Consider the following 25,032-nt stretch of genomic DNA (forward strand, 5'->3'; position numbering starts at 1 on the left):
ATAAATTAAAATAGAAATACCCACAGTGAAACAGTTATATGAATTTAAATATTAGTTAAAATACATTCATAGTGGTTTTAAATATCTTTTAATATGTAAAGTAGAGAAGTTCACATTCAACAAACTGAATAAAACAAGTCTTCGTTTTTAGTTTATTTAAAAACAATTACAAATGGAGTAATTCAACTCACAATTAAATGATCTCATTGAGTGATGGAATAATAAAGGTAAAACTTTAATTGAATGATCAGTCAAGTGTTTCCAAATGAAATCTGTTAAAATAAGAGTCCTACAAACAGGAACAAAGACACTCATGAAACAAAATGTGATTGTTAATTGTATTTTTTATTAGATGGTTGGTTTTAAGTACTTTAAAAATAGTAGATAATCCTTAAATATAGAGGGGGAAATACAGAAAAACAAACAAACAGAAATTCAACAATATATGCATTACATTACAATCTCGCAATAAAAAAATTAACTAAAAACCATATAGAGGACTAAAATATTGCTAAGAGGCATAACATCAACAATAATAAAAATACCTTTAAGGTTTTAAATACTAAATAAAATTAATAGTGTTAATCCAAAATATGAAAAATGTAACACTTTACAATAAGGTTGTATTAATTAATTAAGTTTATGCATGTACTAATGTGAACAAACAATGCAGTGCAGTTCATCACAGTATTCATTATTTTATGCTTTAATTCAGTGGTTCTCAAACTGTGGTACGCGTACCACTAGTGGTACGCGGGCTTCCTCCTAGTGGTACGCGGAGGAATCGCCAAATAATGAAAGAAACAATTAACACTTTTAATCCTTTAATGCGTAATATAACATTGATGTGATCAGCATTGGCTGTTTTGTGAAGCGTACGATCACAGTGCTGTGCTTAGAGTGTTTATTTTAGTGCATTGTGTCATAAGCTGCTGAAAATCTGTTTCCGAAGTTTAAGAATTGATTCTGAAGCTTGATTTGACTGACATGAAAAGTGGCCAATCACAGTCGACCTTGACTAGTTGCGTGAAACGTAAGGGCGGGACAAAGGCTTTCTGTGTTGCAGAGACAGAAAAAACAACTTAAAAACAAATGTTTTGTTGGAATAATGCTTCTCGGATGTTTTTACTATAGAGATGTCTAGCAGAGTAATTAAACCGCGGACATATTTCCTGCCTATTTGATGATCTTCATACACGTTTCGCTCTCCGACAGCCAGTCGACTCGCCTCTGACCTGTCACTCCTCTAAATACATTCTGAATGGCGGCGCGGGAATGAAGGTATTGCGCAATTACTAATTTCTGCAAATGCGGCGAGTGCTTTATTTTAACATGAGAGCGCATTCATGTACGCAAATCGCTAAAACAGATATGCGAGCTCTTAAATAGGCTTTTTTGAAATGAACTGCAAGACCTCTCATGATCGCCTGTGTGCTCAGATTGAATACAATCGCGATCTTTCCACTATTAAAGTAGACATTATTTATCTTTGCTCCTTAACTAAATTTAGTCAAAAGTATTCAAAGTTATCAAATATTTAGAAATAGATTGATACATGATCGATGACAATGCTAATGGTCTTCCTATTTGGCTGTGTTGTGAAGTGAAACTTACCATTGTTAGCCTACTTATTGTTTATTTATCACAATTTACAATAAGGCTCTTAAAGCACTGCTTTGATAAATGTAGTGTCGTCATATTTCAAATACCTCAAGTAAAATGAAGTCATTTGTTTTATTTTTTTACTGACAGTGTACTTGTATTTTTTTACGTTTCTATTTTAGATTAAGATCAAGTGTAAAATAAAATCTACATGTGATGTACAGCTATTTAAGAAACAAATTTGCCATATTGTAAAGAAAATAGTGTAAAATATGTAAATAAAACGCTAAATTTAAATATTTTTACCATATACTTTAATTTAACCTTTTAAAGCTTAAAAATATATATTTTTAAAAATGGGCAAAAAGTGTCTCTATGGCCTTAAAGATTATTTGGTAGTTTTACCAGTGCTATTGAAAAAGATTAATTGTCATGAAAGGAAAAATTGACTATACTTCCTTTGTTAGTGCAAATTATACATGTAGCTTTGGGATGTAAGCAATTAAACTATTAAATTAGGTTTACACTTAAAAAAAAAAGTGATTTCATAATGAAAATCAGATTTTTTTTCAAAAGTAACCAACTAGTACTTTTTAAAAGAGTAATTTGTACTTTTACCTAATATTAGTATTATTTACTTAAATTTTTGTTATTTTAGCAGTGTGATAGTATTTTTACTTGAGTACAAAAAAGATTTCACAAGCACTTAGTGCAGGTTTATTTTATTATTAATATATGATTAATAAATATTATTATTAATGGTTTTTATTTGTATCTATTCGTATGCAATGTTTTATGGGTTGCTGAGAATACATTTCAGGTCTTCAATACATAGCATGTCAGTCTTGAAAAAAAATAGGTGCTGGAATTGACTTTCATTAGGCTGTGCCTGTATGAACCCTGTCATGTACATTTAACATTTATTTCAAGATTTGTCTAAAAGTGTAGGAATATGACATATAGCCTATATTTATAAGGTCCAAGCAGCATTTCCAGCTTTTGATGAATAGGCTACTATGAATACTTTAGATTTAAGTACAGCAGTTTTCTTTTTACTTTTTAAGAACTTTTAAAAGCACATTTTAACTAAAACTTTTTTTTTTTATCTGCAAGCACAGTTAATGTTCAGACTATTTCAAATGTTTAAAGTGACTGACAATAATACATATTCTTAATAATAGGATTTAATCTGCATCGTTTTAAAACTGTGCACACCTGTAGCTGCTTAATTAGGCTTACGACGCTATTTTTTAATACTGGTTAAAAAATAGCGTCGTAAGGTGGTACTTGGAGAGACGATTTTTTTCTAAGGTGGTACTTGGTGAAAAAAGTTTGAGGACCACTGCTTTAATTAATGGAAATAAAATTATTGGTTAATTCTTGTTAACTCACAGTGCCTTAACATTAATGTTAACAAGCATAACTTTAAATTGTAATAATGCAATAGTAAATGTTAAACTATAATTAATAAAGGTTTAAAAGTATAGTTCATTATTAGTTCATGTTAGTACATAGATTAACTAAAGAAACCTTATTGCAAAATGTCACCAGAAAATAACAAAAAAAAAAATTTTTTTTACAGTTTTAAGAGCTTTAAAAATAAATTATATATCTAGTTATTATGGCATGTAATTAATGTTACTACTAATTAAATACTTAGAAAATACTGTCAGAGGATGGGCAAAACACAAAGATAAAACATAATATGCGCATTGACACAAACGACCAAGTGCAAAAACATAAATTACAGCCATGTTCATTCATAATTATATGATATAAATCACGAGAGGGTAAATTTGGTTTAAAAAAAACTGAAGTTCATTGACTCATACACAACAGTAAAACAATGCTTTTGCACAACAGTAACACATTGCGAGTAGTAAAGTCTCTTACCTTTGACAGATGTTGTAAATCCGCTGAATAAAACAAAAGGAGCAGATCGCAGATGTGTTTATTTTACTCTCTGAGTCAGAATGAAAATGGCATCTTCAAATTTCCCGCTGGTGCAAAAACACGGAAGTGCGCCACAAAGCGCTAGTGGTCGAAAGTATGCGTGCATGCTCTCTGTCACACACGCACACACACGCAGAGATAGAGCGTTCTGTGTCAACATACTTTTTATTTTTGGGCTTTTTATTTTGGGCTTTTTATAGAAAGTAGCAAGTCTTTACAAGTCAATAGGCGCAAGTCCAAGTGAAAGTCCGAGTCATTTATGTTCAAGTCCAAGTCGAGTTGCAAGTCTTTTTATATTTTGTCAAGTCGAGTCTGAAGTCATCAAATTCATGACTCGAGTCTGACTCGAGTCCAAGTCACATGACTCGAGTCCACACCTCTGCTTCCTTGTCCTCATTTGTAAGTCGCTTTGGATAAAAGCTTCTGCTAAACGACTAAATGTAAATGTGAATGTAAGAGTCTCATGCTCTAGCGACTGAGCTAGCCGGGCTGATGAGAAGCTCTTTCAAGAGCTAGACACTGTTTTCAGTAATACCTTCCCTACCCGTGACAATCTTCTGCTAAATCCTGATTTCATCTTGTAACGCTGGACAGAATGTGGCCCTGGATATATGCCCAGTGCACGTGTTAGCAGTTGCAAGGCAGCAAAATGCCTCATTCGTCCCTGAGTGGGCTTGAACCACCAACCTTTCAGTTAACAGCCTAACGCGCTAACCTATTGCGCCACAGAGACTTAGTAAAAGGTCACCTACAGTGGTAGAAAGGCGGAACTTTGTTTCAAAAGGTCTGCTATATGAACCCTAATGAAAGTTTGCTGAGAGAGAGAGAGAGGCAACAGAAATGCCCAATGTGGGGCTCGAACTCACGACCCTGAGATTAAGGGTCTCATGCTTTACCGACTGAACTAGCCAAGCTGATGAGGAGCCATTTCAAGAGCTAGACACTGTTTACAGTAATACCTTCCCTACCCGTGACAATCTTCTGCTAAATCCTAATTTCATCTTGTAACGCTGGACAGAATGTGGCCCAGAATATATAACCAGTGCACGTGTTAGCAGTTGCAAGGCAGCAAACTGCAAAATTCGCCCCTGGGGGGGCTTGAACCACCAACCTTTCAGTTAACAGCCAAACACGCTAACCTATTGCGCCACAGAGATTTAGGGAAAGGTCACCTACAGTGGTAGAAAGGCGAAACTTTGTCTCAAAAGGTCTGCTATATGAACCCTAATGTAAGTTTGCTGAGAGAGAGAAAAGTAACAGAAACGGCCAACATGGGACTCAAACCCACGACCCTGAGATTAAAAGTCTCATGCTCTACTGACTGAGCTAGCCAGGCTGATGTGAAGCTTTTTCAAGAGCTAGAGACCGTTGTTTGCTGAGAGAGAGAAAAGTAACAGAAACACCCAACGTGGGGCTCGAACCCAGAACTCTGAGATTAAGAGTCTCATGCTCTACTGTTGGAATATCTTGCCAGTTCCATGCGTGTTCAATAAGAAAAGGTCTGGAGAGGGTTTTCTTCAATGCTAAAAATATTAGTCATTTATTAGATACAAATGAATAATTCGATGACAGAGCTCTAGGTTACGTTACCCCAATGCAATACAAGAATTACATTCAAGATGTTCGCAACTAACATACATTTCCTGACTCCAGCATATATACACAACTGATCTTAACAGGTGGAGTTTTGGTTTATCGTCACTTATCAGCCATTCTGCAGTCCCTTGGCTCTTTGCAACCCCTGGACATTACTTCCTCTTTCTGTAACCTTTCTCTACATACCAAAACTGAACAAGTACGTGCATAATTAATATATTTTACAACTTCTACAAGCATCAGGACAACTTGTGACATGTCTAGACTATAGTTCTGGAACAAAGGCCCCCACCCTCAATTTATTCTTATTCTGCTTTTCCACTTGTCAGCAGTTCTTCTAAAAAGTATGCAGCACAGTAAAAAAGAGGAAGTTTGTCTGGTCAAGATGTTTTATAATACAAAAGAGAAAGATTGATTAATCTGTTGTTAGTCTAAACATTTTTCTAATAAAAAATAATAAAACCAATAATAAAAATAAATTCCTTTTCTCCAACATGTGCCAACGCTGAAGTCGAGAGAAAACAGAGGTATGACGTGTTTGACTATTTATAGGGGTTTGCTCTTGAGCTGATTGGATAATAGAATGATTGTGTGTGCGATGAATTAGCCTCGTCAAACACTAATCATGCTCCTACCGAAATTTGTTTATAAAACATAACTTATTCATTTCATTTTGTAAATGTGTTATTTTCGAGGCTGATCTCAAAAGTATAAATCATTTTAATAATAACCTTCAGCATGCAGTGGGACAGTTTGCTGCTGAGTGTGACATGGCAGGGAAAGAAACAGCTCCTCTAAGTCAGAATTTGACTGGAAAAAGGTGGCCATCTTGTTTGAAGGGGAGTCCTTTTTTATGAGGAATGGAATGTGAGATTAAAAGATGGATCGGTGCAGCGGCAGCAATAATGCAGTTGATGTGATTGTCTGTTGTGGTGAAGGAGCTGAGACGAGAGGTAATATTCTCAATTTACTGCTCAATCTACGTTCCTACTCTCACCTATGGTCCTCACTGAAAGGACAAGATCTCGGATACAACGGGACACATTTTACAAAGTGTTATGACCCGCCTGTTTGAGTCATTAAAGATAAAAGAGAGATGAGCCAACAAAATAGCCTGAACGGAAATTATTTATTATAAAATGTAACTCATAGAACAATTAATCAAAGCAACCAACAAATGTCTAGGGATAATAATGAAGATAAAGAACTTAGGATATAAATCACAACAACACTTTAACTACATAATATAAGTAATGCAAAACAAAACCATAAGGTTAAAGAGTCAATGAGATGGCAGGTCTTGACATGAGGACTTCCGAGTAGTCATAGCGTCCTGGGTTAGCTAGCACAACAACTTTCATATACCCATTAATGAGTAATGCAGGCATCCAATCAGGATTTACCACATACTCCAATCTGGAGTCCTTGGATCATCAAAGTGTCTTAATATTATAAAACTTAATACCTGTCGCTCTGCCTAAATCATAAAATATTAATTAAGTTTGTGTTCTACTTAAAGTAGAAGTAGTAAACTAGAAAAAATCTTGAACCTAAAAGTAAGGAAACTTTACTATTAAAAGATCCAACTCAGGACAATTGAATGGGCTTTCTAAACGAGGGGCCCCAGTATGCAGCAAACTAGCTGTCCTGGAGCTCCACCTTTTTTAATGTGCGGTGTCTTTCCAGTGATTTGTTTCTCATTCACGGAGTCAGACAGAGAACATTATCCACAACAACACTAGCTACATGAATACACTGGAGAGTGGAGCACAGATGTATCCGCAGAGGTACTGTTTGCCAGATGTTTATGAAACTGTTCTTCTCTTAGGCGCCATCATTGTGTTTACAGTAAACTCGAGGAGCGCAACACATTTACAACCCCACCTACTGCAGTGTTGGAAAACAGTATACCGTCACTCAGCCTTTTTAAACATTATTTAGACATGAAACATCCTGTGAGAAAATGTTTTGCTGCATTCATGGCATGTGTGAAACTTTTTGTCCATGTGTTTCTTCGAATGAGCGAAACTCTGTAGGCACTGATCAGATCTGTACGGTTTCTCTCCAGTGTGAATCCTCTTTTGTGTTTTCAGATGTGTTAACTGATTAAACCTCTTGTCACAGTTTGAACACTTGTACGGTCTCTCCAGTGTGAATCATCTGGTGTGGTTTTAAATTTGGAGGTGTAATAAAAGTCTTCTCACACTCAAAGCACATATACTCTTTCACACCAGTGTGGATCTTTATGTGTTCATTAAGGTTTGCTGATCAGTTGAAACTCTTTCCACACTGAGTGCATGTGAATAGTTTCCCTCCAGTGTGGGTCTTCATGTGTTTTTTTCGACCTCACTGACTGGAGTGTTTTTGAAGCTGCTGCAAACGATCTGGATGAGCTCACAGAGACTATAACATCTTATATCATTTTCTGTGAAGACCGGTGCATTCCTCCCAGGACTCAACTCGCATACACCGACAAACCGTGGTTCACTGTAAAAGTTAGACAGTCACGTCAGGCCAAGGAGGTTGCTTACAGGAATGGGGAGAGGGCCTTGTATAAGCAGGTCTAATACACACTGGAAAAGGAAATGAGTCGCAAAAAGGAACTATTCTGAGAAACCAAGGAGACAGTTCTCTTCCAGCGACTCAGCATCCGTGTGGAAAAGCTTAAAAAACATCACAAACTACAAGACACCATCCCCCAGTACTGTAGACAACAAATTACTTGCAAACAACCTGAATGAGTTTTACTGCTGGTTTAAGAAAAACCCCCATACCCACTCTAAACTGCTCTTCACGCCACCATTAACACCTCCATCACCCCCGCCTACCCCATACCTGCACTTCAGTTCATTGAAGATTATGTGTGCCAGGTCTTCCGGAAACAAGAGGAAAGAAGCACCAGGTCCAGATTTTATTACACCAGCCTGTTTAAAATCTTGTGCTGACCAACTGGTCCCCATCTTCACCCTGATCTTCAACAGAGATCACTTGAGCTGTGTGATGTGCTCTCCTGCCTCAAACGCTCCACCATCATCCCCATCCCAAAGAAACCTAAACTTAGAGGACTAAATGTCTACAGGCCGGTGGCGCTGACATCGGTGGTCATGAAGTCTTTTGAAAAACTAGTGCTGGCCCACCTGAAGGACATCACTGAACCCTCACTGGACACTCTTTAGTTTGACTACAGAGGAAACAGGTCTGTGAATGTTGCAGTCAATATATGACTGCATTATGTTCTGCAACTCCTAGACAGGCCATGGCCTATGTGAGGATCTTGTTTGTTGACTTCAGCTCGGCTTTTAACACTATCATTCCAAAACTTCTCCTGCCCAAAATAACTCCGCTCTCTGTGCCCAACTCTGTCTGTCAGTGGGTCAACAGCTTCCTAACGGACAGGCAGCAGCTGGTGAAGCTGGGAAAATTCACATCCAGTATCTGCACAATCAGCACTGGCACCCCCCAGGGGTGGGTTCTTTCCCCATTGCTCTTCTCCCTGTACACAAATGACTGCACTTCAAAGGACTCCTCTGTCAAACTCCTGAAGTTTGCAGACGACACTACACTTATTGGCCTCTTTCAGGACAGTGATGAGTCTGCTTACAGACAGGAGGTTAAGGACATGGCTGTCTGGTGTGGTCACAACAACCTGTAGCTCAACACACTCAAAATAGTGGAGATGATAGTGGACTTCAGGAGAAACCTCCCTGCTCTTCCCCCACTGAGCATAATGGACAGCATTGTGGCAGCAGTGGAGTTATTCAGGTTCCTGGGCACCACCATCTCTCAGGACCTGAAGTGGGACACTCACATTGACTCCATTATCAAAAAAGCTCAACAAAGGATTTACTTTCTTCGTCAGAAGAGGAAGTTCAACCTCCTAAAGGAGCTGCTGAAACAGTTTTACACCTCCATCATTGAACCAATCAATGCTCGGACTGCTGAGCGAATCACTGGTACAACCCTCCCTACTCCCCAAGAACTGTACTTATCCAGAGCGAGCAAAAGGGCTGCAAAAATTACTCTGGACCCCTCACATCCAGCACACTGCCTCTTTGAACTTTTAACATCTGGTCGACGCTACAAAGCAATGCGCAGCAGAACAGCCCAACTCAGAAACAGTTTCTTCCCTCAGGCAATCCATCTCATGAACACTTGATAATAATAACTGTGGAACCAACATCACTACTCTCTATACACTCTTATACACATATACACTTTTTTAACAACACACTTTACATGCCAATTTGCACATACAGTTGCACATATAATGTTGTATATAGGAATATAGTAATAGTAATATAGCTCTACATACACTTGTCTATTTGAATATTTGCATTCACTACTTACTGTTTTTTATATATATTTATTATCTGCTTATTGCCCTGTCTCTATAATTCTGTTGCACTGTAGAAGCTGTCACGAAAATAAATTCCTTGTATGTGCGAACATACCTGGCAATAAAGCTCAGTCTGATTCTGATTAAGGTCTGAGAAGTTGCTGAAACTCATCCCACACCGAAGCTGCGGTCACACTAGAGTTTGAGCAAGCAAAATTCTGTTGTACAGCACTGCAAAAAGGGGCAGGATTAAACAAGATGATTAGACATTAAAAAAAGTGGCGATTGGTCCATATTTTAAATTTTTGTCCAGAGAGGTCATGTTTTGATCTTCAATCGGTCCTACACAGTCAGGTGATGTGATTTCGCAGGTCAGAGTTCACCAAGCTTGAACTTTGTAAGGCAGTGAACTGCAAAACTTGATGCACAAACTTGTATTTACAGTCTGAAGCATTCATGTTTGTATGAGAAGAAGTCTATGGGAGAAAAGTCCAGTGTGACCGCGGCTTAAGTGCAAGTGAATAGTTTCTCTCCAGTGTGGCTCTTCATTTGTAGATTAAGGGATGATGATTGGCTGAAACTCTTCCCACACTGAGTGCATGCGAGTCGTTTCTCTAGTGTGGATCCTTATGTGTTTATTAAGGGATGATGATTGGCTGAAACTCTTCCCACACAGACTGCATATGAATGGTTTCTCTCCAGTGTGGACCCTCATGTGTTTATTAAGGTGTGATGAGCAGTCAAAACTCTTCCCACACTGAGTGCATGTGAATGGTTTCTCTCCAGTGTGCATCCTCATGTGTTGATTAAGGGATGATGAGTGGATGAATCTCTTCCCACACTGAGTGCAGGTGAAAGGTTTCTCTCCAGTGTGGATCATCATGTGTAGATTAAGGGATGATGAGCGGATGAAACTTTTCCCACACTGAGAGCATGGGAATGGTTTCTCTCCAGTGTGAATCATCATGTGTAGATTAAAGAATGATGATTGGCTAAAACTCTTCCCACAATGAGTGCATATGAATGGTTTCTCTCTAGTGTGGATCCTCATGTGTTTTTTAAGGGATGATGATCGGCTGAAACTCTTCCCACACTGAGTGCATGTGAATGGTTTCTCTCCAGTGTGGATCCTCATGTGTTGATTAAGGGATGATGAGTGGATGAAACTCTTCCCACACTGAGTGCAAGTGAATGGTTTCTCTCCAGTGTGGACCCTCGTGTGTTTATTAAGGTGTGATGAGCAGTCAAAACTCTTCCCACACTGAGTGCATGAGAATGGTTTCTCTCCAGTGTGAATCATCATGTGTAGATTAAGGAATGATGATTGGCTGAAACTCTTCCCACACTGAGTGCATGTGAATGGTTTCTCTCTAGTGTGGTTCCTTATGTGTTTATTAAGGGATGATGATTGGCTGAAACTCTTCCCACACTGAGTGCATGTGAATGGTTTCTCTCCAGTGTGGACCCTCATGTGTTTAATAAGGTGTGATGAGCAGTCAAAACTCTTCCCACACTGAGTGCATGAGAATGGTTTCTCTCCAGTGTGCATCCTCATGTGTTGATTAAGGGATGATGAGTGGATGAAACTCTTCCCACACTGAGTGCATGTGAATGGTTTTTCTCCAGTGTGGATCCTCATGTGTTGATTAAGGGATGATGAGTGGATGAAACTCTTCCCACACTGAGTGCATGTGAATGGTTTCTCTCCAGTGTGAATCATCATGTGTAGATTAAGGTTTGATGATTGGCTGAAACTCTTCCCACACTGAGTGCATGTGAATGTTTTCTCTCCAGTGTGGATCCTCATGTGAATCTTAAGATCGTCTTTTCTTCCAAAACTCTTTCCACACTGAGTGCAGGTGAAACAATTCTTGTCCCTCCTTTTTAAAATAACTTCAGTCAGTAAATTATTTTTTTCCTCAATTTTGACATGATGTTTCTCCTCTTTACTCCCCTCATTCTCGTCAATTAGGTCTGAAATAAATAAAACATTAGTTTTCATTAAGTCTTAAAACTCTCATCAAAAGCTGAAAAGTGAAAAAACACTGGAAACATTGGCTACACACACTGTAATTTTGATGCACATTAAATGTAAAATAAATCAGATCATATTTTGTTTGGTCCATTAACATGTACACATTTAAGAAGATTCAATTCATCTTTATTTATCTAGTGCTTTTACAATGTAAACTGTGTCAAAGCCGCTTAACATAGAAGTTATGGTAAATTGAAAGTGTCCTGTTTTCAGCGTTTCTTACATAATTGATCACAAAAGTAATTTTGGTCATTGTAGTAAAGTTCGTTGTTGTGTGGGAAGAAGAAGACAGGGTCTGTGATATCAGGTAAGCAATATATTTTATTATTTAATGCACACCACTTGCAGGCTGTGTCTGTGCATGTGTGTGCTCTCTCCACTCCCGACTGCTCCTCCTGTTCTCCTTAAGAAGGGAGTCTCTCCGCCCCAATCACTAGAAAGACAGGTGTTATTTATCATTTCTAATTGACCTGCTGATTAGCCGCCGGGCTCCTAGCATGCTCTCCCCCCTTATTGCGTGTTCGATCACGCTTACATCTCCACATACTCTCCCAGATACCTTACCTCCACTCGCCCAATTGCACACTTCCGTGGGTTGGCCGTGAGCCCGGCCCGTCTCAGAGCTGACAATACCGCCCTCAGATGTTGCATATGCCGCTGCCAATACTGTAAATGATGATGTAGTCTAAATACGCAGCGGCATATGCTGTGTGAGGGCCGAGTATTTTATCCATTAGGTGCTGAAACGTCGCCGGTGCCCCAAACATCTCGAACGGAAGCATCACAAATTGGTGCAATCCAAACGGCGTAGTGAAGGCTGTTTTTTCGCGGGATATTGGAGATAAGGGGATTTGCCAATAGCCCTTTGTTAAATCCAATGTCGAGTAATATCGAGGAGCACCTAAACGGTCGAGCAACTCGTCAATACGCGGCATTGGTTAAGCGTCAAATTTCGACACAGCATTCACCTTGCGATAATCCACACAGAACCGGACCGAGCCGTCCGTCTTAGGTACTAAGACAATCGGGCTGGCCCAGTCGCTGTGGGATTCTTCTACTACACCCATTTTCAACATATTACTCAATTCTTCCTGAATCACTTTTTTCTTGTGTTCAGGTAGGCGATACGGCCGGGTCCTAACGACCACGCCCGGTTTAGTCTCGATATGGTGCTGGATCAGGTTAGTACGACCAGGCAGGGGCGAAAACACATCTGAGTATTCACGTTGGAGGTGCCGGATGTCGAGGAGCTGGCTTGCTGAGAGATGATCGCCCCCCGTGACCAGAGCATTCGACCACCTCGTAATCAATATCACTGACTCGTCATGTGAACACAAACGGCCCTTGCCACTTGGCGATTAATTTAGAGCTGGAAGTGGATTGCAGTACAAGTACTTTATCTCCCTGTGAAAATTTACGGAGTTTAGTGCCCTTATCATATCGCGGGCGTTGGTCATCCTGGGCCTTAAGCAAATTCTCTGTAGAGAGCCGCCCCAGTGTGTGGAGTTTTGCTCTAAGGTCCAAAAGAAATTTCCTTTTTACTATTAGAAGGCTCGTCCTCCCATGCCTCTCTAACGACATCCAAAACCCCTCTGGGCTGTCTGCCATAGAGAAGCTTGAATGGGGAAAACCCCGTGGAGGCTTGGGGAACCTCCTGCACAGCAAATAATAAAGGCTCCAACCACTTATCCCAATTTTTCACATCCTCCTGAACAAATTTACGGATCATTGATTTAAGCGTGCGATTAAATCTTTCCACCAGCCCGTCTGTTTGTGGGTGATAGACGCTGGTGTAAATAGATTTAACGCCCAATAATCCGTAATGCTCGCGCATCGTGCGTGACATGAACACAGTCCTTGATCCGTGAGAATCTCCTTGGGGATTACTCCTTAACAGATTATTCGAAACAGCGCCTCCGCAACACTCTTTGCTGAGATGTTACGGAGCGCCACTGCTTCCGGGTATTGGGTTGCATAATCCAACAGAACTAATGCAGACCGGTGCCCGTGTGCGGATTGCTCTAATGGCCCGATGAGATCCATACCAACTCTCTCGAAGGGGATCTCCATAATTGGTAATGGGCGCAACGGCGCTTTTGGGGTGGCCGGTGGATTTACCAGCTGACATTCACAGCAAGCAGTGCACCATCTGCTGACGTCACCGTGAAAGCCCAGCCAAAAGAATCGGGTCATGAGGCGATTTAGTGTGGCCGCCTGACCTAAATATCCGACCATATGATTAGAATGAACCACCTGAAAAAGCATTTTCCGGCGGCTCTTTGGTACTAATAACTGGGTTGTATCTTCTTTTGTTTGAGTGTCTTGGGTCACTCGATACACCCTATCATTAATAACTGCAAAATACGGGTAGGAGAGGGGTCGATCAGGCTGGAGGATTTTCCCATCAATAACCTGCACTCTTTCGAGTGCATTTTTTAGCGTATCATCACGCGACAGCTCCAGGGGAAAGTCCTTACACTGGGAAATTCCCAGCCCTTCCCCTGAGTCAGCGCGTGACGTCACCGCCTGGGATTCCCCGAGCTGAGCGACACGCCCCCTATCCGGTGATTTCTTCTTCCAAGAAACACCCGCACATAAGACTCCCAATAATTTATTAAATCCAGGCCAATTAGTTTCCAGAATTAGCGGGTGTTTGAGGTGCAGGTTAACTGCTAACTCTATGCTTTTTCCCCCGAAATTGTGAGGGTGGGCGGCAGATGTCGGAGCAGGCCGGATCTCCTGGGACAGCAGACTCCAGATTTGCTCGCGGTCCTCCCGCTGGGCGTCCATGAGGACTTGGATATAGGCTTGGGCGGTATTACAGTATTATGGTATATCGCGGGATCCAAAAATATGAACGTGTCAGTTTCAATACCGTTATACCATCATAAAATATTAAATATCCTTTATTTAATGCCTACTAAAACGTATGTGTGATTGTCAGCACGGGACAGTTTGGAGGAGAGAGGGAGGGGGAGAGTGAGAGGGAGGGGGAAGGAAGGGGAGAGGTGAGGTGACGAGTCGGGCTCCAAAGTGACCTGCAGTTTGGCAGTATTTCCAGTTTCGACTGAGCAGAAGGGAGATGTCACGTGGTAAATATGAACTAGAGGTCTGCATTAGAGCTGAAGATCTTTGCCCAAACCCGGAGGGACCCGAAAAAATCCAAATCCCTGCATTAAAATCCATCCCTGCAAAAGGTGAAGCAAATGATGACAAAGTAGTAAAAAAGCAAATTTTGACGGCGGTCAAAACAAAACAATCCTACCCAAAACTTGCAAAGTTAGCCAGATCAGAACTCTGCATCTCGGCCTGTAGGAGTAGCAGTGAAACGGTGTTCAGTGCTGCTGGACCCCATGAACGCAGGACTGCGCTAAAGCTTGTGGATTTAATAATGTTCCTCCACAAAAACACGTAGCCTAATCTTGGTGAGTAAAGGATTTTTAAATTATAAATGAATATTAATAAAACCATATAATCATAATGTATACAGAGTATACAGGCTTGGCAATATTCTTTCAAAATTCAGCTTCACCTTAATGCCAGATTGTGAAGAGAAGTGGCAAAACAAATCTTGCACAGCCTTTATTTTAATTTCGTTATTGCCAAAATACCCGTCATCATTTAGAGTTTATTTTAATTTGATTTGTTAAGCAAGATTTATTTTCATTGGTGTTAGCCAATTTAAAGGCTAAGGGTATGTATACCTAAGTTACAGAGGACGTACTTTATTTTTTTGTTCCAACTTCCTAGTGGCATATAGTCTACGTTTGTTACGAATAAATTATGTAAAAACATATAAATGACTCATTCTTGAAAAAAGGCAATAGAGCTGTGTGCATGAGCACATTTGTATAATGTCGGGCTGTAAATGGGTTCGGCTTTATAAAGCTGTCAATCAAAATGTACCTGTCAGGCTCAGGCTTCATCGTGCCTAATTTTTATGGCCGATTACAGCTCTCTGCATTTCCGCTGCTGTAAATCATTATTGAATTTTCTGAATAAATCATTATTATTATTATTGAACTGAATTGAGAGAGAGAGAGGGAGAGAGTGGTGCTGTGCATCGATTGGCGCGCTCTCTCTCTTTCTCTCTCTCTGTGTGTGTGTGTGTGTGTGTGTGTATCTGCGTGCGAATGAGAGGAGTGTCCCGCACAGAAGAATACAAACAAGACAAACAGGTGACCGCGAGCCTAAGGTCGCATATAAGGTATTCAGTTTCTGAATGGTTTAGGCACAAGCTAACAGTTTAGTAACGCTGTCTGAGCCTTACGTCATGTTTTTTATTACGCCAGTAATACCGGATACCGGGGTAATATATGGAGGCGGTTTGACGGTATCAAAATTTAGATACCGCCCAAGCCTTCTTGGAAACGTTGTTCCTGGATGTTCTTCAGTTCCACCAGCGTCTCATGTTGTTGTTGGTGGAGGACCGAAAGGGCCTGGATAGCTTTCGCAAATGGCAGTCCTGACGAAGTGGTCATTCTGGCAGTGAGTCATATTGATAAGACACAGATTTGAAAGCTGTAAATGGCCTATTTTATTCATTTATTATCATAATTATGACAAAATGTTTTTTCTAAAATTTGTAAAGCAGACAGGGAATACTTGTTCATTCTGTGCCTAACTCGTAAACACATCAGAAAAAAAAGTTCTGGGGTAACAGCTGAACAAACAGCTGAATATTTGCCTCACAGACATGAGATATACAAGTACAGTATCGTCATAAAGGCTGGAATGTGCACCTTTCCCTTGCTGTTGGGTCATTTTTATCCATTCTGTGGTGATTTTGAGGCTTAATTTGGCCAAACCTCAATTCAATCTGGGCAAATTTACTTTTCGTTATATTCATGGTTTTCTTCTTTTGGCCTCTATTATAACAACATTTTTTTGATTGCAAAGCCATGACAGCATATAATCATTCATTTATGATTGTTGGGGTTTTCTGTGATAACAGTCAACATTGTTTCATTGGTCTTCACCCATGGCATGGCAAAAAAGGAAATGGGTGAGAGTATAAAGGAAGAGGATTCTCATTTTGTGTCTCTTGTTTTGTTTTCTCCCCGTAGTTAGTGCTGAGGGATTTGTGTTTCATTGTGATTATTGTTATATTGTTTGTTTTGTTGTTGATACTGCTGTTTGTGTGTGAAAAGTACAAAGTGTTTATTATTATTTATATTATTATTTTTGACTAAGACAAAACTTTCCTGGTTCTCACTGTTTGTTATTTAATTTATTTGTTTATTTATTTGTTTATTTTAGAGATGCACAGATGTATCGAACAACCGGTATCGGTCGATATAAGCTTTCCCCCCGCAATCGGACGATTTTTAAAAAATATTCGAGGATCAGTGCCGATATATCCTGTCAATGAAGTTGGGTGGGAATGTGATGCGGTGTGTGTAAAGATGTCTCTTGTCTGGAATTACTTTGAAGTAGGTCACAATGAGGACAAAACTGCAATTTGTAAGCTACGCACAGCAAAAATTTAACGAGGTGGAACTTCAGTTAAACATTTTAACACAACTAATTTGATTACACACCTTAAATGCTGACATGCAAAGGAATATGAAGAGCTCCTTAAAGCTAAAGCAGAGGCCGCTTTAGCTGCAAAAGTTAAATGCCAAACTCCCTCTATCACGCAAGTTTTTGACAGCGCCTGAAAATTAAAATCTGACAGCACGAAAGCAAGTGAAATTACTCACAAAGTAATTAAATTTATTACGCTTGACGACCAGCCATTCTCTGTAGAAGAAGACACTGGATTTCAGTGACTGGTAAGACATCTTGAGCCTCGATACACTTTATCAAGTCTGCGTTATTTCGTTGACATCTGCTTACCGGAGATATACAGCCACGTGGCTGATCACGCTCACAAGCTGCTTCATAACGACTCTGCGATGAGTTTCACCAGATATTTGGTCTTCAGATGTAAGCCCTACTAGTATGCTTGGTGTCACTGCGCAGTGGATTGATTGTGATTTTAAACTTAATGTCTTGCTTCATTTACAAGAATTTACCAGATCTCGCACTGCAATGGCGATCTCTTAAGCTTTCACTGATATGTTACGAAAATGAAAAATTGACAGATCAAGAGTGCACGCTGTGGTGGAACATGGCTAAAGCCATGACGGACCGTGAGATTATGAGTTTGCCCTGCATGGTGCATTCCCTCCAGTTGGCTGTCAACGAAGGCATTTTAAGCCAAAGAAGTGTGACAGAATTGGTCTGTATGCGCCGAAAGATTGTTGGTCACTTTAAGCACTAACAGCTTGCTTCTTGCCGTATACAGTCTGTTCAGTCACAATAGAGCTTATGCTGCAGATTACGAGCTACCAGTCACTCTCACTGTGCAGCAGTGGGCACTGATGGAAAGCGTTACTGCACTTCTCTCCTTTTGAACAAATAACTAAAGAGATTAGCAAAGAGAATGCATCTGCTGCTGATATTATCCCCCTTCTCGAGACTCTAAAAAGGTTACTCATCAAGGAATGTGACAGTGTACCCGGAGTTAAAACAATGAAAAAAGCATTGCTGGATTCAGTGCAAGAACACTTCAGAAACACCACTTAAAACCACATTTGCAGTATCGCAACCATCCTTGACTCGCAATATAAGAACAAGTTTTTTTTTTTAAACTGACATGAAACGGCAGATGCATGACTTAATAGTTGAGGGGATTAAAAAACTCCGACATCCTAGAGACAGGGACATGTGTACAGAATCTAGAAGGTAAGTTCAATATAAAATATAATAATAAGCTATAAAATAGGCTTTTCAGTCATTCTCGTTTTTAACACATCTGATATTTTTTTAGATATCATTCAACAAAAGAGGGCTCACATAAAAGCAAAAGAATCTTCAACAGAATCTATCTTTGCTATATTCAATGAAATAGTTTATGTAAAAGGAATTGTGGTGGAGAATGCGAGTGTGTCAACGCAAGTTAGCATTTAACTAGCAGAGCCACTGGTTCCCAGGCACGAGAGCGCACTAACGTACTAGGTTGCTAATCAGGCCCGTCTGCCAGAAGTTGTACAACTCGCAAAAAAATACCTGTCCGCTCCTTGTACGAATGTCGATAGTAAAAGAACTTTTAGCTCACTCAGGTGAAAAAAACCATATAAATTAAATGAAACTAAAATTCAGTTAAATACCCGCAAATACATTTTTAGTACATTGTTATTTTTTTGTGTTAAATAAAAGTTTGATGGTTTTACACTATAAATATACTAATTAAAAGTATGTTTATACTTCAGTAGGACTTTAGTACACTTGACAAAAGAATACCAAATACCATTAATACTTAAATACATTTTTTGTGTTTTTCAAAAGTGTGCTTTAAATGCTTTAAACATTAGTTGATTTTAGTACACTGTTTACATACTAATCCTAAGTTTAAAATAAGTTAATATATAAAAAATCTAATAGTAATGTATTGTAGTAGAAGTACATTTTGCCAAAAATTACAACATTTACAACTTAAAAATATGATTGGCAGAATTGTAGAAATGCTGGATTAAGATCATCTAGGGCACAGGTCTCAAACTCAGTTCCAAAAGGGCTGGAGCAGGGTTGGAACTAAACTGTGCAGGGCTTCGGCCCTCAAGGGATTGAGTTTAACACCCTTGATCTAGGGGGTCGAACCGAGATTGCAATCTTTTTTCGATTAATTGTGCATGTGCTCTAATATTTGCTGTACCTAGTACTTAGTATAATTATAATTGTCATGTTTGAATAGATTACCATTAATGACAAAATGACAGTTTTATTTTTATTTATTTTATTTGTTTGTTTGTTTGTTTGCTTTTGCAACAAGGTTATTGTTGTAAAAAAAAATTTGTAAAATGTTGTATTTCAATGTGTACAAACTGAAAACGAAAAATAAAAATATTATGGAAAAAAATAAATAAGAACAAAAATATTAACATATTACGCTTGTAACAATTTAAGTCAGATGTTAAAAAACAGGAAAAAAACAACAACTAGGCAGCACACTCAGGGCTGCAAGATGGATTTAATTTAGTATTCTTATTATTAAAATATATCTGAATGAGGAATAAATGACTGAGTTGGTCTTTGAGAATAAAAAACTAACCTGTTTGTTCCTGCAGATCTTCCTGTTTGACTGTGAATGTTTCTTCAATCTTCACATCTTCACTCTCCTCTTTAATAAACGCCATCTTTATAACATTGTGGAGATCAGTCGCTTCAGCAGGAGTTTTTTTCTGTGTTTAGACACTTTATCCTGTTTAAAATGAACAAAACAATAAAAATGTTGTTTAAAATAAATAAAACAATGAACAGAAACAAAATAACTTCTCTTCAACACTTGGTTCAACAGTTTCTCTATATGAGAGTAATTAACAAACAGAAATCAGGTAAGTTAGAGCAAGAAACAATAGTCACAAATGAGCTGATTAAAACGAGTACTCCATTTCTTATAGTGTTTTATACTTAGAATGGAATGACATTATGCTATTTAAGAAATTAAACCTTCATTAAAACACTTATTACTCACATTTCTGTTACTTTATTCAAACAATAGCCCCCATTCCTCTGAGTAAAATAGTACTATGTTGTATGAAGGGTTAAAATAATGTCAACAGCAGGAACATAATTTAGCATTGGGTGAAAAACCTAAAACTTCAATCAATTGGGTTCTTTTTCTTCTTCTTTCGTTTTATTTGGCGGATCGCATCAGTTCTTGTGCATTACCGCCACCTTACTGTAACCTGATTTAGAGACTCTACTCTGTTCCCATAATCCCTTCCCCTAACTCAGACAGAGACTTCGCATCCGCCAGCACTGCGTCTCCAGCTCTTCTGATTTCTGCTTACTCCTCCCACTGTCAGGTTCAGAAAATAACTCCCTCCATCCCTGCCTTAAACTTTATAATTTTACTTTAAAATAATTCTAATGATCATATCTTATTAATCAGTCCTGTGTCTTTCAAAAATCTAAACAATGCAGTGTACTTATGCCTTCCTACCTCAGGATTTAATAAAAATTTCAATGTAAACTAATAATTTCCTTCTTTCTTGACTTCTTCCAATAACGTTCTTCTTTCTTCATTATACCGCTCACAATGCATGATCACATGTTCAGATTCCTTTTTCCCACACTCACATAGACCTGTTCTGTGCTTTGCCTTTAACTTCATTGTACTGTTAAGTCCAGTATGCCCAATTCTTAGTCTGGATAAAATTGTATCCTCTATCCTTTTTCCACTCGAGTGCCTCCCTTTACACACTTGTGGCTGAATATTACACATTTGCCTTCCACTCTTTCCTGCTTCCCATTGGTGCTGCCATTTCCCCATTATTTGTTTTTTTATTATTGCTTTAACTTCACTTCTACTGTAATTCACTTCCATTCCTATATTATCGTCCATCGTAATTTGCTTTGCCATTTTATCTGCAGCTTTATTTATTTTTTAATCCCACATGAGCTGGCACCCACATAAACACATAGAGGTAAAGTTGGTTTTGTATTCACATATTCAGGCTTTCCCCTTTCCCCAATAATTTCATAAAAGCATTACTTGCCAACTCTAAACAGCGAAATCACTATCAAAGTACAACATTGTTCACAGTTAAATAAACAGTGTTAATGTTGTTTTCAAGTCATAGTTGTATGCTAATTCAGATCAAATATTCAAAGTAACATGGTAAACAATACAGAGACTTCTAAATGAACGAATGTGCGAATATAAAAACAACTTTACCAATCATGAACACTACCTTTACTTTTTCTCCTTTTAATTTATACAACTCTTGTAATATTTCAATAACTAAATCTTGACTACAGTCTGAGTGTTTTGCTTCAATGCTTAAAATAGCAGAAATACAATCTGAGCAAACTAAAACTTCCTTAATTCCCGCATCTTTCACCCATTGTAATGCTAAACTTATTGCCAACGTTTCCCTTTGTGTATACTGATAATTTGTTTAAAATCCTTAATTTATTTTTCTATTTGGAATTACATATGCTATTCCTAGCTGGTCATTATCTGGATTTTTTGATGCATGTGAAAAAACATGTATTCTACAATCAATCGTTTTATATCTGTGTAGAAGTTTTAAAACAAACCTTTCTCCAGTTGAAACATCGCAGGAACGGCGCAGCCTTATGACGTCACACGATACGCCAAAATAAAAGTATTTTTTTTTTGTTTAGCTTTTTTTGCCACTTACTGTTGCAGTCATGACTTATTGATACATTTCTCCATCGTTTTCCAATTTCCACTTGCTCTCTCTCTTTTTCTCTTTCTCTCTCTCACACACACACACACACACACACACACTTACATATAAATTACCAAAAATAAAAGATGGCAAAAAAGTGTTCAGTTTAGTAATATTAAATTTATTATAAAAACAGATTATTAATAGAATACAACATTTAATATTGTAAAATATTAATATTGTTGAAAAATTATTGAAATTGAATTACATATTGATTTATTTTATTCAATTACTTTTTTATTAATTTATTACATTTAGATAAACGTATTTATTGATATAATAAAAAATAATAATAACATTACTTTAAATTAACCAGTTTCATTAATTGTTTCATTTAAAAAAAATCATTTGAATCTCAATATGCATTTTTTTTTTCAAAAAAAAACACATCATTAACAATAATTGCTTTTTTGTTTATAGCAAAGCAAGATGAAAGGGAAAGTGTTTTTCCCAGGCAAGATTAAGATGTGCTTCGGAGGATCAACTAGATATCTGAGACAAGATTTACTTGCATTATTTTATTTTGATTTGTAAAAAATATAATTATTTTAATTATAAATCGGCAAATAATAATAATTATTTATTTTTAAATTTTATTCTGTATATTTACTTTTAGAATTATTTCTGTACCGTAACAATTACATTTTTCAGTATTATATAATATGTTGTTATTGTGCTATATATAATGAGAATATTTTTGGTATATACTGGTTGAATTTTCTATATATTGTATACACTGATCAGTGATTACATATAAAAAACAACAACCAGTATCACACATACACACATACACACACACTTTCAACTCAATTTTTATAGTTATATTTTCTGTTTCTTGATTTTTTTCCCTGTTATTAAAATTTTTATATTTTAAATATTTTTTTGCCATATTTTTTAAAAATATTTTCCAAATTAACAGAGGAAATAAATTTTACAGTATGTCTGATAATATTTATTCTTCTGGAGAAAGCATTTTTTAATTTTTAAACACCATTTCAAGGACAAAATTATAAGCCCCTTTAGGCCAAATTTTTATTCGATAGTCTTCAGAACAAACCATCATTATACAATAACTTGCCTACTTACCCTAAGCTGCCTAGTTAACCAAATTAACCTAGTTAAAGCTTTAAATGTCACTTTAGGGTGTATAGAAGTGACTTGAAGAATAAGCAGTCAAATATTATTTACTGTCATCATGGCAAAGATAAAATAAATCAGTTATTAGAAATGAGTTATTAAAACTATTATATTTAGAAATGTGCTGAAAAAATCTGCTCTCTGTTAAACAGAAAACGGAGAAAAAAATTAAAGGGGCAAATAATTATATATATATATATATATATATATATATATATATATATATATATATATATATATATATATATATATATATATATATTTTTCTGGGTTTTCTGTACATATTTATACAAATATTTTAACAGAAAATGGAATAAAATATGATCAAAATGTTCCTTTCAGTTTTTCAAATTTACATTTTCTAAATTAAAGATCAATCAAGCAATCCCTTTTTATTAATATAGAGCTTTTCACAGCATATTGTCAAAGAAATAAACAGTATCAAACAGAATCAAATATACCCTAAATGTTATATTCCAAATACATAATTAGATCACATTTTGTAAATTCTACACAGTAATTTAATGAATAAATGAATTCTAGTTATCATTCATTCATTTATATGAATACATAATGACACAAGTGCAATTGTTGCAAGATTTATTGTATCTTTATGTAAAATGATCATTTATTTTATGTTACAAAACAAATTGGTTTTATATTATTTGTGGCCGAGACGGGATTCGAACCCATAATTTTGTGTATTTTACTTGTCCCGCCTTCCTTCGTTCCTATTGGCTAGACGGCGCTCTACACCTACGTGCATAGCCGAGGAACTGGACAGGAACATTTCAGGCCTTAAAACCACATGCTGTATACTGTACACTCATAATCCCTTCCCCCACCTTTTCAGATCTCTCTCATAAACGGTCAAACTTACTAAATTACTCGACGTAAATCTCAAAATACATGCAATTTAAAACACTTTAATATTTAAAAACAAGTATGACATGTTTTACACAGATACTGTACTGAATGTACTGAAGCCTAACAAGTTAACGTTACTCTGTTAAGCAAATTTCAACAAACGTTATATCATGTAAACGAAATACACACCCTTTGATAAATCTCATGCCACTTTTTTTGTCGAGGAGCTGGCCTGTTGCCCTCATTTGATGGCCAAACTCCTGTGCTGGCAAACTTTTTCAGACGTGAAATCCAGTCAGCGTCTGACATGGCTTTATGAGATTTTCCAGACATTTTTTCTCCTATAAATAGAAGGTTTTGAATTAAAGTATCCAAATTTGAAATACAACACACTAAAACATTAATTTGTGCAATTGTGTAGTTTTTCCTACCTTTTTTAAGAAATCACTATCAGAAAAAATCCTTTACTGTAAGCAAAACGATGCTGTGCTCTGTCGATTGATGCTGTTCGTTGAATATCACTGATGGTCAATGAACTTTTTGGACCTCTGACCCGCCTCCAGAGGACCGCGTCATTCCTTCGTGTACCTTCGGCTCAGTTCAGAAAATTGATTGACATCTGACTAACCTGTTTGACTGCACACCTAGCGGTGATTCTTGGAACAGTTCCTACCCCCCGGCTTCAACATTGTCTCGACTCTGATTGGTCAAATGTTGAAAATGTTGAGAATTCCGGTCCGCGATTGGATGCAAATGTTGAAGCGCTGCAACGTGATTGGCTACAATGTTGGAGCGTATCGCTCCGATTGGCTCTCATCTTCAACATTTGTGAAATATTGTCGGACTATCCTTCGGCAGCTGGCGTTCAGGTCGCAGTCTCCCCTGGAGGCGTGGGTTCGAATCCCACTTCTGACAAACCGAGCCTGCGGCGATGCGCTCAGGCTGAAGTCTTTAACTCCCTGCCACCATGTCCGAATGATACAGTAACACTGACAAAGCGCCGCATCACGCGGGCTTTAATGCAAGTGCACCGAAAGGGGATCAAAAGAATTGTCCTGGGATGGCGTTGATTTTTAAGGTTTGCAGGGCATTTTTTCGTCAAATCCTCGTACAACGTCAAGTCATGACATTTGACAGATCCACGACCTTGTATCGTGCATCCAGGCCAGTGGTGCTTCAAGTATTTATAGTTTTTTTTTATAGAGCTGTCTTGTACAGTCCGCATCGTGGAGGGCCAGCAAACGCACTGGCCACCTGCTCAT

The 25,032-nt window shown here is 37.8% G+C and overlaps 2 protein-coding genes and 1 long non-coding RNA gene across 10 annotated transcripts in view; 1 reads left to right on the forward strand and 2 right to left on the reverse strand.

The window, feature by feature from the left end:
• The window catches only part of LOC147845236 (uncharacterized), a 934,973-nt gene that overhangs the window by 420,220 nt on the left and 489,721 nt on the right, over nucleotides 1–25,032 (reverse strand). The gene's annotated exons all lie outside the window — the stretch shown is intronic.
• On the forward strand, nucleotides 1,241–21,601 carry LOC147845241 (uncharacterized). The gene is made up of 4 exons (XR_015484404.2): nucleotides 1,241–7,664; nucleotides 7,752–11,198; nucleotides 11,282–20,082; nucleotides 20,224–21,601. It is a non-coding gene; the product is annotated as an uncharacterized LOC147845241 (long non-coding RNA).
• LOC137489915 (uncharacterized) lies at nucleotides 6,262–21,639 on the reverse strand. Of its 2 annotated transcripts, XR_015942559.1 has the most exons (4): nucleotides 21,612–21,639; nucleotides 19,618–19,767; nucleotides 9,603–11,461; nucleotides 6,262–7,638 (listed from the first exon to the last, which is right to left on the reverse strand). XR_015942559.1 is itself a non-coding variant. In XM_087249987.2 (3 exons), exons 2-3 carry the CDS (start codon nucleotides 19,700–19,702, stop codon nucleotides 10,044–10,046), a joined length of 1,503 nt encoding a protein of 500 aa, XP_087106113.2. In that variant the 5' UTR covers nucleotides 19,703–19,767; nucleotides 21,612–21,639; the 3' UTR covers nucleotides 6,262–10,043. The 2 variants fall into 2 exon arrangements, 1 of the variants encoding a protein (XP_087106113.2); XM_087249987.2 differs by having other exon boundaries at nucleotides 6,262–11,461.

This window comes from Danio rerio, chromosome 4 (genome assembly GCF_052040795.2).
Source record: "Danio rerio strain M-AB ecotype USA chromosome 4, GRCz13ab, whole genome shotgun sequence".
NCBI lineage: Eukaryota > Metazoa > Chordata > Actinopteri > Cypriniformes > Danionidae > Danio > Danio rerio.